The sequence below is a fragment of the Schistocerca nitens genome, chromosome 5 (assembly GCF_023898315.1).
Source record: "Schistocerca nitens isolate TAMUIC-IGC-003100 chromosome 5, iqSchNite1.1, whole genome shotgun sequence".
NCBI classification, from domain to species: domain Eukaryota; kingdom Metazoa; phylum Arthropoda; class Insecta; order Orthoptera; family Acrididae; genus Schistocerca; species Schistocerca nitens.
In genome coordinates, this window is record NC_064618.1 from 148,283,326 (window position 1) to 148,303,060 (window position 19,735).

General features: G+C 45.1%; 1 protein-coding gene across 1 annotated transcript in view; it reads left to right on the forward strand.

The window, feature by feature from the left end:
- LOC126260316 (odorant receptor Or1-like) overlaps positions 1 to 5,954 on the forward strand; it is a 69,686-nt gene extending 63,732 nt beyond the window's left edge. The window contains exon 5 of the mRNA XM_049957641.1: positions 5,832 to 5,954. Coding sequence (XP_049813598.1) covers positions 5,832 to 5,954 — 123 coding nt within the window. The remainder of the gene's footprint in view (positions 1 to 5,831) is intronic.
- Positions 5,955 to 19,735: the final 13,781 nt, after the last annotated feature.

Sequence of the window (19,735 nt, forward strand, 5' to 3'; positions counted from 1 at the left end):
TTGTTACAATTCTGCCGATTTTCTCCCAATTTTCAAGAAAACGCAACTTCTAAAGGACACTCATATCCCACATTAAACAATTTCTGGAATACATTATTTAACAACAAATACGTTCCTGCTATATATTATCTGCTAGTACTCCACTCTTGCCCGCCCGTTTGGCCGTGCGGTCTAACGCACCGCTTTCCGGGAGGGAAGGAGCGCCTGGTCCCCGGCACGAATCAGCCCAGCGGATTTGTGTCGAGGTCCGGTGAGGCGGCCAGTCTGTGGATGGTTTTTAGGCGGTTTTCCATCTGCCTCGGCGAATGTGGGTTGGTTCCCCTTATTCCGCCTCAGCTACACTATGTCGGCGATTGCTGCGCAGACAAGTTCTCCACGTACGCGTACACCACCATTACTCTACCACGCAAACATAGGAGTTACACTCGTCTGGTGTGAGACGTTCCCTGGGGGGTCCACCGGGGGCCGAACCGCACAATAACCCTGGGTTCGGTGGGGGTGGCGGAGGGGTGAAGTGGACTGCGGTAGTCGTCGTGGGGTTGCGGACCACTGCGGCTGCGGCGGGGACGGAGCCTCTCCGTCGTTTGTAGGTCCTCGGTTAGCATAACATAACATACCATAACTCCACTCTTTCGATTGTTGCTTACAGTTTTGGGGAAATTCGTTATTGTTTTCTCAATTCCATCTCAGTATTACAAACACACATGAGAATTTTAAATGATAAACAGTAACCACCAAGATCTCATGTTATACAGTTTTTGCAATGCGTCATCTAACAACAAATCTGCTCTTGCTACGCACCAGGTCTACGTTTCACTGTAAGAAAACTATCCGTGCATTATTAGTGACTTAAAAATAATGATGTCACTATCAGGTCGCCTACGAGGAGTCTATCACTAGAAGATTACACGGAATTGGTAAATAAAGAGAGGAATGTTTCTACAGTAAGAGCCTACATCGGTAAATTACACTAAGATCGCATACTTGTGCCATTACCACTGGGATAAGATGGGGGAAGCAATAACACCTTTGTGTAAAAACACGTAAAATACTGGATGTCTTCGCCTCGTGATGACTGGGTGTTGTGTGATGTCCTTAGGTTAGTTAGGTTTAAGTAGTTCTAAGTTCTAGGGGACTGATGACCATAGCTGTTAAGTCCCTTAGTGCTCAGAGCCATTTGAACTGGATGTCTTCCCCACTTCCCACGTAAAGCCCGCCACAGCACAGCACTCAACCGGGCTCGTCCTGTCTTTGCGCAGCATTGCGTCACTAACCCCTATCCCCGCTCCAAAGAGTGCTACCGCAAAGTTTTCCTTGTAATCTCTGCTACATGTCTGTCGGTCCATCGCAACGCTCCTGCTGCCTAATTCAGTGTATGCTTGTTGATACCACGACGCCTTCTAAATCGACACAAAAGGAGATAAATAATATGGTTAAGCCTCAGTCGATATCCTGAAATAGAGATAAAAACCTCCACTCCGCTGGACACACACATGCATGTGGTGGCTAGAACAATGATCCTCTGCGCTCTATAAACGTCTTCCCCATCCATCCATCCACCCGCAGACGTGTCTATGGGAGTCAGATGGGGCCCTAGCGGGGAGCAGACACACCGCCAACCGCCACTGTAGTTGCAGAAAACTTGCTATATAATTCGCTTCCATTTTAATGATGTCCAATCTGATCAAAAGTATCAGGACACCTGGTAGCAGATATTAATATGAGGCACCTCTATCGGTCGATCCGCAAGCTGCACTTAAAACGAAAAATCGTGACAAAGTCTGAGACTACAGTGGGATTTGTGATGTGCCGTAAGTGCTTCGTTTTTTCGAGGTATTGTAGAGTAATACCCTCTAAGAATCAACAGTAATATTTCACCATTGCTTGATGCGTTTCGGATTATAAATACACAGAAACGGAGATGAAATAATTTGATTACAGTCTCGTTTACATCGCGTGGAAGGGTGAGGTGAAGACCGTTTCTTCTCACAACATTCTGAGGGAATTAGATAAGGAAATGAGACACTAAAAGTAGCAGACGATTTTTGCTATATGGGCACCAAAATAAGGGGTGACGGTCGAAATAAAGCACTCAGTCTTCAGGCCACAAGTGGCCCATCGGGACCATCCGACCGCCGTGTCAACCTCAGGTGAGGATGCGGATAGGAGGGGCGTGTGGTCAGCACACCGCTCTGCCGGTCGTTATGATGGTTTTCTTTGACCGGAGCCGCTACTATTCGGTCGAGTAGCTCCTCAATTGGCATTACGAGGCTGAGTGCACCCAGAAAAATGGCAACAGCGCATGGCGGCTGGATGGTCACCCATCCAAGCGCCGGCCACGCCCGACAGCGCTTAACTTCGTTGATCTCACGGGAACCGGTGTATCCACTGCGGCAAGGCCGTTGCCGACGGTCGAAATAGGGAGCATACAAAATATAGACTGACGATGGCAAGGAAAGCGTTTCTGAAGAAGAGAAATATGTTAACATCAAATATAGATTTAAATGACAGGAAGTCTTTTCTGGAAGTATTTGTATGGAGTGTATCCATGTATGGATGCGAAGCATGGACAGTTTAGACAAGAAGAGAATAGAAGCTTTTGAAATGTGGTGCTACAGAAGAATGCTTAAGATTAGTTGGGTAGATCATGTAACTAATGAGGAGGCACTGAATAGAATTGTGAAGACGGGGAATTTGTGGCACAACTTGACTAGAGGAAGGGATCGGTTGGTATGATACGTTCTGAGGCATCGAGGAATCACCAACTTAGTACTTGAGGGAAGCGTAGAGGGTAAAAATCGTAGTGGGACACCAAGAGATGAATACACTAAGCGGATTCAGAAGGATGTAGGTTTCAGTAGTTACTCGGAGATGAAGAGGCTGGCACAGAGTACAGTAGCGTGGAGAGCTGCATCAAACCAGTCTTTGGACTGAAGACCACAACAACAACAATCATTTTCTACACTTTTATTGCTGTTTTTAAGTGTTCATGTAAAATGTAACTAACAATTATAGGGGTCTGTTCACTTAAATTTTACTGATTCCCGTTAATATAGTAATCATTCTTATATTTTGTATTATACATGCACATTTACTTTTTATATAGGTGATTTTTTTCAAATGTATGCCGGATATTTCGCTGTCATATGATAACCTAATGTCAGTAGATACCTCTGAACAAATGTATAAGCAAACCCATTTAGAATGAGATTTTCACTCTGCAGCGGAGTGTGCGCTGATATGAAACTTCCTGGCAGATTAAAACTGTGTGCCCGACCGAGACTCGAACTCGGGACCTTTGCCTCATTCTGGAAACATCCCCCAGGCTGTGGCTAAGCCATGTCTCCGCAATATCCTTTCTTTCAGGAGTGCTAGTTCTGCAAGGTTCGCAGGAGAGCTTCTGTAAAGTTTGGAAGGTAGGAGACGAGGTACTGGCAGAAGTACAGCTGTGAGTACCGGGCGTGAGTCGTGCTTCGGTAGCTCAGTTGGTAGAGCACTTGCCCGCGAAAGGCAAAGGTCCCGAGTTCGAGTCTCGGTCGGGCACACAGTTTTAATCTGCCAGGAAGTTTCATGTCAGCGCACACTCCGCTGCAGAGTGAAAATCTCATTCTGGAAACATCCCCCAGGCTGTGGCTAAGCCATGTCTCCGCAATATCCTTTCTTTCAGGAGTGCTAGTTCTGCAAGGTTCGCAGGAGAGCTTCTGTAAAGTTTGGAAGGTAGGAGACGAGGTACTGGCAGAAGTAAAGCTGTGAGTACCGGGCGTGAGTCGTGCTTCGGTAGCTCAGTTGGTAGAGCACTTGCCCGCGAAAGGCAAAGGTCCCGAGTTCGAGTCTCGGTCGGGCACACAGTTTTAATCTGCCAGGAAGTTTCAAACCCACTTACTTACAACACACAATTAAAGTGATTTTTGGGGTATCTAGGCACCTTGAAAGGTGGTTAACAGGTAGGTGTTATACAGTGATTTATTTGAAATTGCCTACAGTAAAATGATGAAACTGCCATATGAGAAAATGTCCACAAGACATATTACCATACTGTGTGGCATTGTGCTTCATGCATGAAGAAGTAGTTTGTACTCTGAAATTTCTTAGAATTTTGTCTGACACAAAGAAAGCTTACTTGACATGTTAAGAAGCAGCTACGAAAAACAACAAAACAGGTCATCTTCAAAGTAAGGGTTACTCTTCACAGGATGATTTTTTAACATTAAATTTGTGACAACTTAAATCCGTTAAAGGGAAACAGTCAATACAAGTACTATTGTAAATGAAATTATCGATTACGTTCATGTAACCTGAAACTGAGTCCATGATTTAAGAGAATTAATTCATTAATATAAAATGATAGTTGATAATGCAAACCATACTTATTCTATTTCTATTACAATGCAATAAAATCGCTTTTCCTAGATCCTTATTTCTCCTGCTATAAAAATGATCGTACAGGAGTTGTATACTTTTAGACCTTCTGTCGCTAAAACAGTATAAATGTTCGTTAGTAATGCACAGTCAGAGAACATCTACACGTTGTGATTAACATCTTCCGTACTGCCAATTGCACATGTAGAAGATTGGATTATGTTGAGGCGTTAGAAATATTGAGGGAATGTTCCGCGATTAAACTTGCAATTTTCGTACCAAGGATATGATGAGGCGTTAGGTATCACTGTAGCATAGTGTCTCCCTCTAACTTCACAGTTAATACAGAAGTCACATTTTTTTAGGTGGGAAGCGAAAAGATATAGGTCTGGGAGTTTGGTAACTCACACTATTGTCTTTCATGTCGTGTGAATAAACGGCTCGGGCATAACAGCAAAACAGTCTGTGTAGTGAGGGAACAGTCACTATATTTAGTTGTCTGAATAGTTTTTTGCACGGCTGACTTGATAGAAAGATTTAAAGCACCTAATCATGCGCAGAGAAAGAGGAAGTGCTCAAAAACATGGCATTTTTAAACCTATGTATTTCGTTTCTATTATTTTTTATTTTTTTTGTTTGTTTTTACTAAACAAACTTATCGGTTTCAAAGCATTGTCCGTTATACAAGGTCACTCCAAAATAAATACACTTTTTTTTTCAAAAGTCCAACTTTTCTGTTACATCTTTGTTATTTACAGAGGTAACAGAAACATCCTTGCCGCATGTATTCAAATTTAATGCAACCATTTTTTACAAGGTACGCTATTGTAGCACTTCGTCAAGATGGCTGCTACACTTTAAGTTCATCTAAAGGTCGTTCTCGATCTTCTTTTCTCTAAGTCCCTTTCACAAGGAAAAATAATATCACACCCCCAAGCGTATTTTATTCACAAATATAGACTTTTTTACTTGTCGAAGAGTAGTTTTAGTGTTGCAAGATGATGGAAGAAGTGAGGTTTTTATCTCCATTGAGATATCGGCCTATTTGTGACCTCTAACAGTGAACTGGAGAAGGGAATATACTTAGCTGCCTAGCAAGTCACTTTCGGTCGGTTTGCCGCAGCTTTCTTTACGAACGCTTTCACTTTTCCGCTCCATGAGAGTACAGTTAAAGTGAAGTATTAAGAATATTTAGTTTCTCAAAAATACCAGTGAGGTCAGCCATTTTCAATGGAAAAATCTCCGTTGCTGAAACAGTCTACCAGAAAGGGACACTCCGTTAAGAAACAGAATACCTCCTTTCTCAGTTCAAACATTCTTTTTAGTACTTTACCCCTCGAAAGCCATGGAGAATTTCTAAAAAGGAGCAGCTGAGTGTGTTTAGCTCCCATCTCCTCACATAGCACTTTAAAAAGCCCTGAATTTATAGATTTTGCCTTAATAATATTAACTATTTCTATAATCATTTGCAGCGCTGCATGAAGGGGTGGGCTAAGTTCTTTAGTGGCAAGAGTCTCCCAACGTATCATAGAGTGAGTTCATATTGCATCAGGCGTTATTGCACCAGCTTAACTTCCGCTCCCAACCCACCATGAATTCCAGACACTGAGCGAGAACCTCTGTTTGTGTGTGAATTCCTAAGAGACCAAACTGCTGAGGTCATCGCTCCCTAGACTTACACACGACTTTAACTTATTATGCTAAGAACAACACACATACCCATGCCCGAGGTAGGACTCGAACCTCTGGCGGGAGGGGTCGCGCAGTCCGTGACATGGCATCTCAAACTGCGCGGCCTTCTCGAATGTTAAACTTATCAACGAAACGAACATAAGCAGTCAAATGAGCATCTTTATGAATGTTAGTCACTTCTTATAGTTGAAGTACGAAACATTTGTTTCGCAATTTATCGAGCAGCTGCTCGAGTAAATCGTGAGAAATGTTCAATTTTCTTCTACGGACTGTGTCATTGGAGACAGGAATACTTTTCAACTATTGAGCAAATGTGTCACTAAAGACTGTTGATACTATTTAATAGGACTTGTAAACCCAGACTTCTACAAACTTATGTGGTCTCTTGCATTTAACAACTCTATGCGAAATCTGGGTAGGCAATAAAACATTTAGTTCACTGACATACAATTCTTTTGGCTTCCCTGTTAATTCAGGATGTTTGGTTACAAGACATCGCTTGTTGGTCTTCACGCTATTAGCAGCTGAAGTAGTTAAACAAATTAAGCACTGTGAACATTCTTCATCATTGATTGTAGTTTTTGTGAAGCATAGCAATAAAAAGCTTTCGTCATACCTTCTCGTTTTCGTCTTTGGAGTATCTCCCTCCCCTGCGCCAATTGATATACCACCGGTATCTTCATGTCCGTCACTAACCAGGAACCGCCTCATGCTGCAATCAATTTTTCCTCACGAAGTTTGGAAGACTGCAAGGAGGTTTCGAGATCAGGAACCAAAGCTTGCATTGCGTGCGACAGTTAAGGATACACAGCACAGCCGACAACGGGTGATTCTACCGACCGCTGACGTCACCTAGCTCGCCCGAACGTCCCAAACAATGCTAAAAATACGACCGCGGTTTCGTTGTCGCTGACGGTGTTTCGCGTCGACGCCGGCTGAAATTCAGGCCAGGTCAGTGGCGTCCCCTTTGACCGAAGTAAAATATAAAAGTAATTGTTTGTTACTAAAGACTTTTTAATTTAGTTTTTTTCATTTTTAATTCTTCAAATGTTCCTCTTCCACCCTTCACGCCAGTCGCATCGCTACTCCCCACCCCCCTCCCACACAGTTTCCAACGATATGTCTGAAGCAACGAGTTAAAATTTCATAGAGTGGCTATAGGTCCGCCATGTTTGAAGCAAATTGAAGTTCTGTCCGCCATGTTTTCTTTAGTCAAGTCATTCGTCTGCTGTGTCCCGCCCCCTTGTAACTGCGTTTGACTTACTTGAAATAGCCCATACTAGCTTTATTTTTTCTAAAACAAGCAATAGACAGCAGTGATTTCAGTGTACACTGACAGCAAAAACGGATGTTTTTGTCGAAATATGGCTAAACTTTTCGATGTACATAACACTACAAGACAACTCAAATAAGTCTGTCCATCCACTATAACGTTACTTGTTGCCCATAAATTAATGCAATTAGAGCAGGTACCACCAGAATATTACGGTGAAACTTCTAAACATGCTGTGGTTAACTATTAGACACAGTAACGGGCGCAGAAATGCGATATTTTTGTCGCTATTTCAAAGTAAACAGTCAAAGCCTCAAAAACCAGTACACTGTGAACGAGAATTTATTTGAAATATGTGTTACATTGCCCAACGGCGAAGCGTTCTTGGGTGGGGTAATTTCACAAATTTTCGTAAGTAGCTGTATGCCTTGGCAGAATAAAAGTGTAGGGTCAGGGCAAATTTCCTTATTTGCTGAGAATAATGGCATACTTTAGCACTGCACTGAAGTTCCAATAGCTCCTTCAACAAACCAACTACATGTTCACTGTTTAACATATAAGAAACTGAACTACATAGCCTTCTTCTCAAACCAGCAACTAAAGTCTGTAACTGCACTATTCTTCTTTTGTGTCGTACACTAAGTTGCTTCATTTGCTTTATCTGCTTCTTTAGTCGCACATTCTCTGCTTGTACTCTGTTATATTGTGTTTTCAACTTCTTAGGGCTTGGGAGACAGTAATTATGGTCAGCAGAAACAGATATGGGTCCGACAGGCACTGAAAGAATGCAGTTACATCATACGTTTATAACAGAGTTACACCATAAGATTATAATAGAAAGTATGTAATTCAAAGTAATAAGAACACGGAGTAAAATTACATTATTGACTTACTTTGTGCTAATGATGTCACTGTAACAGCACTATCTTGCAAATTGTCGAAAGATCGCTTTCTGGGTTGTGGTCGTAATACTTTATCTTGCTTTTGTAAATGTGGTGGAAAGTTAAAGATAGTAGGTACTGCTTTTGACAAAAGGCGCCTCTGGACATTTGTGTGGTACATATATTTCTCTTCAAAATGAGCTGAACAGAGGTAACTGGCTGTAGTAGGAAACCAGTTTTCTCGCTTCATATTTATAACCCATCTTTTTGTAATTTCCTTATCTTTTAAAGGAAATCTGTAATCAACGATAAATAAATTACTTTCCTGCATTTGTCTTAAGCATAATTACAGTTCCAATGCAAATGACTCTTTAATAAACATTAAAAAACGTGTGTCGTATTTCGGTCCTAATATACTTACTTGAAATATTTGTTGTTTTATCGCTGCGATTTGTGCAGTTGAACGCTGAACACACTGCAGGCATGTTGACTTTATATTTTGTAACAAAAAGTCAACTAGAAAAGTTAAATATTGCAGTAATATCTCAACAGCTGACACACTTCCAACACAAACAACAGTAACGCTTTCCTAATGTTTTGACTAAGGAGAACATGGCGGCCGAGTTAGCGTTGGTTGCCGCTAGGAGCGCTGTAACTAGTATCTCAGCCACTCTATGAAATTTTAACTCGTTGGTCTGAAGCAATGTGCTGTTATAGACTTCCTCTGTTGTGAGAAACAAATGAAATGACTGTATGGCATTATTGGCCGGGAAAACTCGTCTGGGGTTATTCGGCTGCCTAATGTAAGTCTCTTTATTTGGCGACTTGGGCGTCGATGATGAAATGATGATGACGCTGACACAATACCCAGTCAGCGAGCGGTAAAATCGCCGATCCGGCCCGGAATCGAACCCCACCTCCCTTGAAAATAGTGACCAGTGACGGTTCTGTACTGTTCCTGATTGGAGGAAGCTCAGAACGACATGTCTTTACCTGTCTCGTGCCTCATTGGACAGCGTTAAGTGTGGTGTCACCGCAAGACACCGCACTGTCTAGGTTGTAGGCTTCAAATCGTCCGCGGTCCGTCAGTACACATCGGACCTGCGAGTCGCCACTGTCGACGCTAGCAGACCGAGCGCCGCCACTCGGCTGATCTGATGAGACAAGCTAGCACACTGCCCAGTAGAGATGGGGGATCCGCTCTTGAACTAATTCATAGAGTTGAACCTTTCAATGGAGTGAACAATCAGTGATTCAGAAAAAAAGAACGGTAGCTCCAAACGTTTCCCACGGCAGAGAGAGAGAGAGAGAGAGAGACGGAGCATATCAGCAGCGCCTCTGCTGGTCAGAGCACAGTGCACGCCACACAACACAGCCAGCGCCGGCCTCTGCCCTGCTTCTACCTTGGCTGCCTGCATTGTGCAGTGCCCCATTGGATTTTGTGTTTCACATATGCCGTGCCGTCTCTGTGCGTCCTCTGCCGCGCGCAGTGTCTGGCGCAGCTTAACTTAGCATCGCACTCTGTCGGCGATCGTTTCAGTCGCACGTCCTGCCCTCTGGGCAGTTGATGCGAGCAACAGGACAGAGAGCCACCTAGCGGATAACATAGGAACTACTTGCAACAACCTGCTCGCAAGGGAGCGGACGATTTGTCTCGGAGCGGGTGAGTTCACCGCTCCCCCCACCCTCGGAACTCGCCCGCTCAACGCTCATCCCACCGTCTCGACTCTAGCCAGAGCGTTGAGCAAAGCGACTCAGGTGTCACTCTGGTCTCTGCGGTCTCAGCTCACGCAGTAATACAGCTCGCTGCTCGACCTGCTCGACTCAGCGCCTCTGCATCGGAGTTCGTCCCTACTGGATATTGTTCTTCGTAGTAATACCGCTATGTATATTACATTATTATGTTATGTATACATCAATTGTTTTTATTTTATTTTTATTTGGTTAAACTAATTAGATTAGGTTCCTGATGACTCCTCTTACTATAGGATTTTTATTATGGACACTCGAATTTACGCTTTAATTACGAGCGAACCGATAAACGTATTGCAAAATGTGATACACTAATATTTTCCTTGTTTTATTCTGCGTAAGGCTATATGCAGCACTTTCGTTTTACAGTCAAATTTATATTTTTTTTCTTATTCTGGTACGGATTTTGCGATTTTAGGCGTCTTCGGAAGGAAACGTTCACTTTAAAAATATATGGCTTGCGATGTATTTGTATGAGGTTAATGAAATTTTAATACATTATAGCCAAATATATTGTTAATGTAAATCTCAAGTTACAACATTTTCCGATCACCCAAAAAACCACGATAGTGCAAAATAAATCAATAATCAAAAACTTTGTCATATCGTGGAAATTTCAATAAACAATACAAAATTCTTACTCATTATCTGTGTTACTTCAAAATAGGATCAAATAAGATCAAAATACAGGTATAGTACTGGAATAAACCAAGTTTAAAGGGCAATGTGCCTTCCATTTATTTTCTATTGTAAATGAGTGGTGAGTCATGAAAAAGAGCTAATTCATTTCAGGGAGTGAACAGTTCTGATCCAATCTCTGAAAAGAACAGTTTTGCCCATCTCTACTGCCCAGTTCTACAGCCGACTTGAGTAGGAGCGGTTCACTTGTTACAGCTTCAGAGATTCATTTGCAGAGACGCTGGTTAGCATAGCCTTCAGCTAAGTCAGTAGCTACGACCTAGCCAGGTGCCACATACAGTTTATGCATTGACAATTGATCTATATGTGTGAAGCAATCAGAATTGTAAAGAAGTATTCGCAGTTCAGTCTATAACTGCACTTGTAAATATTATTGTACAAAGTCAAGATCGACGTTCACCGCTGACGCTGAATTAAAGCTAAGTATTTAATTGTATTCCTGTCTACTAACTTTCTAATCACCTAAGATGTTCCAGATACATCCCGTCAAATATAGTTCATTGATCCTCACGTCAGCCTACGTGATCAACGCGTGCAATGACCACACCTCGTGATCAGACTAAGAGTCAAATTGCGTGACTCATCCGGGTCACCTTTTTTTCCATGAGGCCCATAGTTCCGCCTCATACACAACATTAAGCATGCGCTGTAGTAGGTTCTTTAGTAGCTCCAAAAATCGATTATGTGCCACATTACTTGTATATCAGAATATGAAGTAGCCGCACTATTGTAGGTCTTGTACCATACCATTTTACGTAAACGCTCGGGCAATAAGTCGATTCTGTAGCGATAGTTTGACAGTTATATATTCACAACAGCTTACGTATGCTAAATGTTCACTTAACGTGGTTTACTGATTAAAACTAGTCTAACGTGCATAATTATGAGCTACAATCGAAAATTATGCATAATTTTTCTACTGCTGCCTGTAAAAATTATTCCTGTTTCAGCAGATAAAGGTGAGGAGGACAATGGTGGTTGACTGGTAAAAGGAATCATAAAACCACCTTATGGAAATCTACAAATAATTACTTGCCGTATAAAGTAAATATTTTGTCCTGTAATACGATATTAGTAATGTTCAAACACTATTATCTATCGCCAAAGAATTTGTTGGTGTTGCAATGTAACAGAAAACCATCGATTATGTATTCTTATTGCTAAACAATCTTCATTCTGTAATGTTAATAGTACACAGACCGTTAAAATCGTTTCTAATTTTCTGCACACTTAATTGCGACTATGTTGCAAAATGATGATTACTGTCCCACGTTTCGAACTTTCTCGGTGTCTGCATGGACATACGAAAAAAACTGATGAATTTGTCACTCCTATACCTACTAACGCGCCACATCATTACGACCACTTGCCTAATTTGCATGTAGGTCCATCTTCGCAACGTTAACACAGCAGCGGTACTGTAGTGATCTGCGCGGTGGCTAGTGGTCCTAATGAACCGGCCCGTCAGAGTATTTCTGCACCTTTCGTTGCCTTTGTCGACGTTTTCCTGTAACAGAGAAGCGCGTCGTAATCTTTACGTTTTAGTGATTCGATATCAAAATATAGGAAAACCTTTTATGAAGTCTTCAATACAACAAGGTATCAGAGCCACAATGATACATCAACAATTTATTGACTACTAAATTTAATGATACATATCGAAGTAGGATCCATTTAAATCGCTTCAGTCTGTCTGAAATGGAGCAAACTGAATATTTCTTCAACACCGTTTTCGCTACTTGGAAAATATCTAAATATATGTGCAACACCTGCCGCTGTGACCGAGTGGTTCTAGGCGCTTCAGGCTGGAACCGCACGACCGCTACGGTAGCGGGTTCGAATCCTGCCTCGGGCATGGATGTGTGTGATTTCCTTAGGTTAGTTAGGTTTACGTAGTTCTAAGTTCTAGGGAACTGATGACCTCAGATGTTAAGTCCCATAGTGCTCAGAGCCATTTGAACCATTTGTGTGCAACTTTTCAACAATTACGCCGTCCGTCGGACATATTCAACGCTTTGCGGCAGACTGTTTCAATTACTCCCTCATGAAAACAGTCAGCCCCATAACACTAGAATGAAATTTTCATTCTACAGTGGAGTGTGCGCTGATATGAAACTTTCTGGCAGATTAAAACTGTGTGCCGGACCGAGACTCGAACTCGGGACCTTTGCCTTTCGCGGGCAAGTGCTCTACCAACTGAGCTGCCCAAGCACGACTCACGCCCCGTCCTCACAGCTTTAATTCCGCCAGTACCTCGTCTTCTACATTCCAAACGTCACAGAAGCTCTCCTGCAAACCTTGCAGAACTAGCACTCCTGGAAGAAAGGATATAACAGAGACATGGCTTAGCCGCAGCCTGGGGGATGTTTCTAGAATGAAATTTTCACTCTACAGCGGAGTGTGCGCTGATGTGAAACTTTCTGGCAGATTAAAACTGTGTGCCGGACCGAGACTCGAACTCCGGACCTTTGCCTTTCGCGGGCAAGTGCTCTACCAACTGAGATATCCAAGCACGACTCACAGCCCGTCCTCACAGCTTGGTAGAGCACTTTCCCGCGAAAGGCAAAGGTCCCGAGTTCGAGTTTCGGTCCGGCACACAGTTTTAATCTGCCAGAAAGTTTCAGCCCCATAACACATTACGCTAAAACGCGGTCCAGTTACATTAATGTAAGTAACCACAGCCTATGTTCGACGTCAGCGCGCAATAACCATTCACATAAGGCAGGTGGCAACACAAGCAGTGGAGGGAATATAAAGCGTGCGGCCGGGGGGGGGGGGGGGGGGAGGACGCGGGAAACAGTGCAGTCAATGTCGTAATACGGAAACCGAGCGATTTAGCGTGCAAAGGGGCATGATCATTGCTTTCGGGCCAAGGCTGGGACCATTTCCGAGAAGATTAAGTTGGAAAACTGTTCCCGTACCGCCGTGGTTAAAATATACCGTGTATGGCAAAATGGCGCTATCCAAAACCGTCGCCGAGGCGAAAGTGGTGCACCACGGGCCATAAATGACTGGGGTGAAAGATGGCTGCGGAAATGTATATAGGCGAATAGACGTGTAACTGTTGAGCAACTGACCATTCAGATGAACCAAAAAGCTACCAACAGTGTCTCCTCAAAGATTGTTCAACAAACGTTGTTGTGTACAGGCCACTGCAGCAGGTGCCTGGTTCATGCATACATGCTGATTGCTTTTCATAGGTGACGAAGGCTGGAATTTACACGCCAGAGGCACAACTGGTCGTCATCTGAGTGGACAGAATGCTAGGGTCCAGGCCGGAAGAGGGATCGTTATGGCCTGGGGAATGTTTCTATAGCGTTCCCTGGGTGATCTCGTCGTCCTGGTAAGCAAAATGGATGAACACAACTACACTACTGGCCATTAAAATTGCTACACCAAGAAAAAATGCAGATGATAAACGGGTATTCATTGGAAAAATATATTATACTAGAACTCACATGTGATTACATTTTCACGCAATTTCGATGCATAGATCCAGAGAAATCAGTACCCAGAACAACCACCTCTGGCCGTAATACAGCCCTGATACGCCTGGGCATTGAGTCAAACAGAGCTTGTATGGTGTGTACAGGTACAGCTGCCCATGCAGCTTCAACACGATACCACAGTTCATCAAGAGTAGTGACTGGCGCCTTGTGACGAGCCAGTTGCTCGGCCACCATTAACCAGGCGTTTCCAATTGGTGAGAGATCTGGAGAATGTGCTGGCCAGGGCAGCAGTCGAACATTTTCTGTATCCAGAAAGGCCCGTACAAGACCTGCAACATGCGGTCGTGCATTATCCTGCTGAAATTTAGGGTTTCGCAGGGATCGAATGAAGGGTAGAGTCGCGGGTCGTAACACATCTGAAATGTAACGTCTTCTGATCAAAGTGCCGTCAATGCGGACAAGAGGTGAACGAGACGTGTAACCATTGGCACCCCATACTATCACGCCGAGTGATACGCCGGTATGGCGATGACGAATACACGCTTCCAATGCGCGTTCACCGCGATGTCGCCAAACACGGATGCGACCATCATGATGCTGTAAACAGAACCTGGATTCATCCGAAAAAATGACGTTTTGTCATTCGTGCACCCAGGTTCGTCGTTGAGTATACCATCGCAGGCGCTCCTGTCTGTGATGCAGCGTCAAGTGTAACCGCTGCCATAGTCTCTGAGCTGATAGTCCATGCTGCTGCAAACGTCATCGAACTGTTCGTGCAGATGGTTGTTGTCTTGAGAACGTCCCCATCTGTTGACTCAGGGATCGAGACGTGGCTGCACGATCCGTTACAGCCATGCGGATAAGATGCCTGTCATCTCGACTGCTAGTGATACGAGGCTGTTGGGATCCAGCACGGCGTTCCGTATTACCCTCCTCAACCCACCGATTCACTATTCTGCTAACAGTCATTGGATCTCGACCAACGCGGGCAGAAATGTCGCGATACGATAAACCGCAATCGCGATAGGCTACTATCCGACCTTTATCAAAGTCGGAAACGTGATGGTACGCATTTCTCCTCCTTACACGAGGTATCACAACAACGTTTCACCAGGCAATGCCAGTCAACTGCTGTTTGTGTATGAGAAATCGGTTGGAAACTTTCCTCATGTCAGCACGTTGTAGGTGTCGCCACCGGTGCCAGCCTTGTGTGAATGCTCTGAAAAGCTAATCATTTGCATATGACAGCGTCTTCTTCCTGTCGGTTAAATTTCGCGACTGTAGCGCGTCATCTTCGTGGTGTAGCAATTTTAATGGCCTGTAGTGTATGCATCAGTCTTTGGGGACCATGCCCACTCCTACACGGAGTCCTTTTTTCTCTAAATGATGGCATCTATCAGCAGGACAATGCAACGTGTCAAACAATTCGCAGCGTACGTGCGTGGTTCGAGGAGCACCAAAATAAGTTTATTGTAACCCCCCCCCCCCGGCCACTCAAGTCGCTGAATTTAAACCCAATCGAGAACAGAACTCCAAATCCCCGTCAGTATCTTCCAGAACCTCCGTGACTCTCTTCCTGCACGTCTCGCAGCTATCCGCGCTGCAAAAGGTGGTTATTCAAGGTTTTGACGGGTAGTCACATTAACGTGAGTGTACAGTGTAACATGGCCAATAGGCTTCTATAGTTCAGCAAGCAAGACAGTCCGCAAATTTCTTCACTTGTAACATGTATGGCTGAATGCATTCATTGATGGTTGGATCCCACAGAGTTACTAAACTGCTGGTTGTGTTGACTGGTGCGGTTCACCCCTGTTCCAAACAGTCCGAAACATTCTTTATGGGATTAATATCGAGTGATTCAATGGGCCAGTCGAGGCGCAATGTGGTGTCTGAGTATTCGTCGAACCGGGAACATGAGTATACAGCCATGTGAACATAGCTGATGCCATCTTGGAAGGCTGGAATGTTTACAGCATACTCAACACGAACATGTTGAAGAAAGGAGAACACTTGATACACGGAAGATGTTAAACAAGCATCCTGGTCCATGTTCACGTTAAGTGAATGAGTGAGACCAAGTCATGGTGATACAAGAAGCCCCAAACATCACAGAAACACCTTCGGCCTCAACTAGGGCCTCCAAACGCTGAAAATTGCACGCCTCGTTGGGCCGGCGATATACGTGACGCCTCGCATGAGTTGAAAAGGGAGGGAGCTGCGACTCTTCGCACCAGACAACAGCCCTCCAGGCATCTACTGTCCAGTTTCTAAGTTGTTAGGCGCCATGAAGAAGTGTAGCCTTATTTGTTTCTGCGAGGTACCCAACCACAAAATATGTCAACTTACGCAAATGCCTTCGCAGTGCTTGATCGGAATTTAGGTTCAAATGTTCAAATGTGTGTGAAATCTTATGGGACTTAACTTCTAAGGTCATCAGTCCCTCAGCTTACACACTTCTTAACCTAAATTATCCAAAGGACAAACACACACACCCATACCCCACATACCCGAGGGAGGACTCGAAACTCCGCCGGGACCAGCCGCACAGTCCATGACTGCAGCGCCTCTAGACCGCTCGGCTAATCCCGCGTGGCTGGAATTTAGGTGAGATGGACTTCTTTCCTGACGGCAATTTAGATTGAGGTGACAAACTGATATTTATCAACGCCTGTAAGCATCTAATGGTCTGGATTTAATTGTAATTTCACTCTAATGAACGTTCGTACGGATGTAGGCTATACATTTTTGTAATATGCATAATACACTCCTGGAAATGGAAAAAAGAACACATTAACACCGGTGTGTCAGACCCACCATACTTGCTCCGGACACTGCGAGAGGGCTGTACAAGCAATGATCACACGCACGGCACAGCGGACACACCAGGACCCGCGGTGTTGGCCGTCGAATGGCGCTAGCTGCGCAGCATTTGTGCACCGCCGCCGTCAGTGTCAGCCAGTTTGCCGTGGCATACGGAGTTCCATCGCAGTCTTTAACACTGGTAGCATGCCGCGACAGCGTGGACGTGAACCGTATGTGCAGTTGACGGACTTTGAGCGAGGGCGTATAGTGGGCATGCGGGAGGCCGGGTGGACGTACCGCCGAATTGCTCAACACGTGGGGCGTGAGGTCTCCACAGTACATCGATGTTGTCGCCAGTGGTCGGCGGAAGGTGCACGTGCCCGTCGACCTGGGACCGGACCGCAGCGACGCACGGATGCACGCCAAGACCGTAGGATCCTACGCAGTGCCGTAGGGGACCGCACCGCCACTTCCCAGCAAATTAGGGACACTGTTGCTCCTGGGGTATCGGCGAGGACCATTCGCAACCGTCTCCATGAAGCTGGGCTACGGTCCCGCACACCGTTAGGCCGTCTTCCGCTCACGCCCCAACATCGTGCAGCCCGCCTCCAGTGGTGTCGCGACAGGCGTGAATGGAGGGACGAATGGAGACGTGTCGTCTTCAGCGATGAGAGTCGCTTCTGCCTTGGTGCCAATGATGGTCGTATGCGTGTTTGGCGCCATGCAGGTGAGCGCCACAATCAGGACTGCATACGACCGAGGCACACAGGGCCAACACCCGGCATCATGGTGTGGGGAGCGATCTCCTACACTGGCCGTACACCACTGGTGATCGTCGAGGGGACACTGAATAGTGCACGGTACATCCAAACCGTCATCGAACCCATCGTTCTACCATTCCTAGACCGGCAAGGGAACTTGCTGTTCCAACAGGACAATGCACGTCCGCATGTATCCCGTGCCACCCAACGTGCTCTAGAAGGTGTAAGTCAACTACCCTGGCCAGCAAGATCTCCGGATCTGTCACCCATTGAGCATGTTTGGGACTGAATGAAGCGTCGTCTCACGCGGTCTGCACGTCCAGCACGAACGCTGGTCCAGCTGAGGCGCCAGGTGGAAATGGCATGGCAAGCCGTTCCACAGGACTACATCCAGCATCTCTACGATCGTCTCCATGGGAGAATAGCAGCCTGCATTGCTGCGAAAGGTGGATATACACTGTACTAGTGCCGCCATTGTGCATGCTCTGTTGCCTGTGTCTATGTGCCTGTGGTTCTGTCAGTGTGATCATGTGATGTATCTGACCCCAGGAATGTGTCAATAAAGTTTCCCCTTCCTGGGACAATGAATTCACGGTGTTCTTATTTCAATTTCCAGGAGTGTATATACATACGAGGGTTGGAACGTTAATAGTGGCAACTATTTATTTACAGCTCATACAAAATAAATACGCGTTTCAAAGTTTTACTGACCTTCAAAGTAGTCACCAGCATTGTGTATAACCCGCTGCCAGCGATGTGGAAGCCGTAGGATACTCTTAGCACTGCCAGTTGTGTTGACTGTTCGAGCGGCGCCTTCTATTGCCCGACGAATTTGTAGCAGTTCTGAAGCGAATGCCGTGAAGTGTTTCCTTCAACTTGGATATGGAGTTGAACTCACGAGGGCTTAAGTCAGGGGAGTGCAGTAGTTGGTGTAGCACTTAGCAGCCCCATCAGTCAAACAAATCAGTGACAGCTTGAACTGTACGTGCTTGAGCATTGTCCTGCAAAATGATGGTCAGGTTCTGCAGAAAGTGTCATAACTTCTGTCTCTATACTGTTCATTTTTGGAACACAACCTACGACCAGCTTAGAGACAGAAGTGATGACACTTTCTGCAGAACCTGACCATCATTTTGCAGGACAATACTCAAGCACATATAGTACAAGCTGTTACGATTTGTTTGACTGATGGGGCTGCTAAGTGCTATACCACCTACTGCACTCCCCTGACTTAAGCCCTCGTGAGTTCAACTCGATTTCTAAACTGAAGGAAACACTTCACGGCGTTCGCTTCAGAACTGCTACAAATTCTTCGGGCAATAGACCGCGCCGCTCGAACTGTCAACACAACTGGCACTGCTAAGAGTATCCTACGACTTCTACATCGCTGTCAACGGGTTATACACAATGCTGGTGACGACTTTGAAGGTCAGTAAAACTTTGAAACACGTATCTATTTTGTACGAGCTGTAAATACACTCCTGGAAATTGAAATAAGAACACCGTGAATTCATTGTCCCAGGAAGGGGAAACTTTATTGATACATTCCTGGGGTCAGATACATCACATAATCACACTGACAGAACCACAGGCACATAGACACAGGCAACAGAGCATGCACAATGTCGGCACTAGAACAGTGTATATCCACCTTTCGCAGCAATGCAGGCTGCTATTCTCCCATGGAGACGATCGTAGAGATGCTGGATGTAGTCCTGTGGAACGGCTTGCCATGCCATTTCCACCTGGCGCCTCAGTTGGACCAGCGTTCGTGCTGGACGTGCAGACCGCGTGAGACGACGCTTCATCCAGTCCCAAACATGCTCAGTGGGGGACAGCTCCGGAGATCTTGCTGGCCAGGGTAGTTGACTTACACCTTCTAGAGCACGTTGGGTGGCACGGGATACATGCGGACGTGCATTGTCCTGTTGGAACAGCAAGTTCCCTTGCCGGTCTAGGAATGGTAGAACGATGGGTTCGATGACGGTTTGGATGTACCGTGCACTATTCAGTGTCCCCTCGACGATCACCAGTGGTGTACGGCCAGTGTAGGAGATCGCTCCCCAC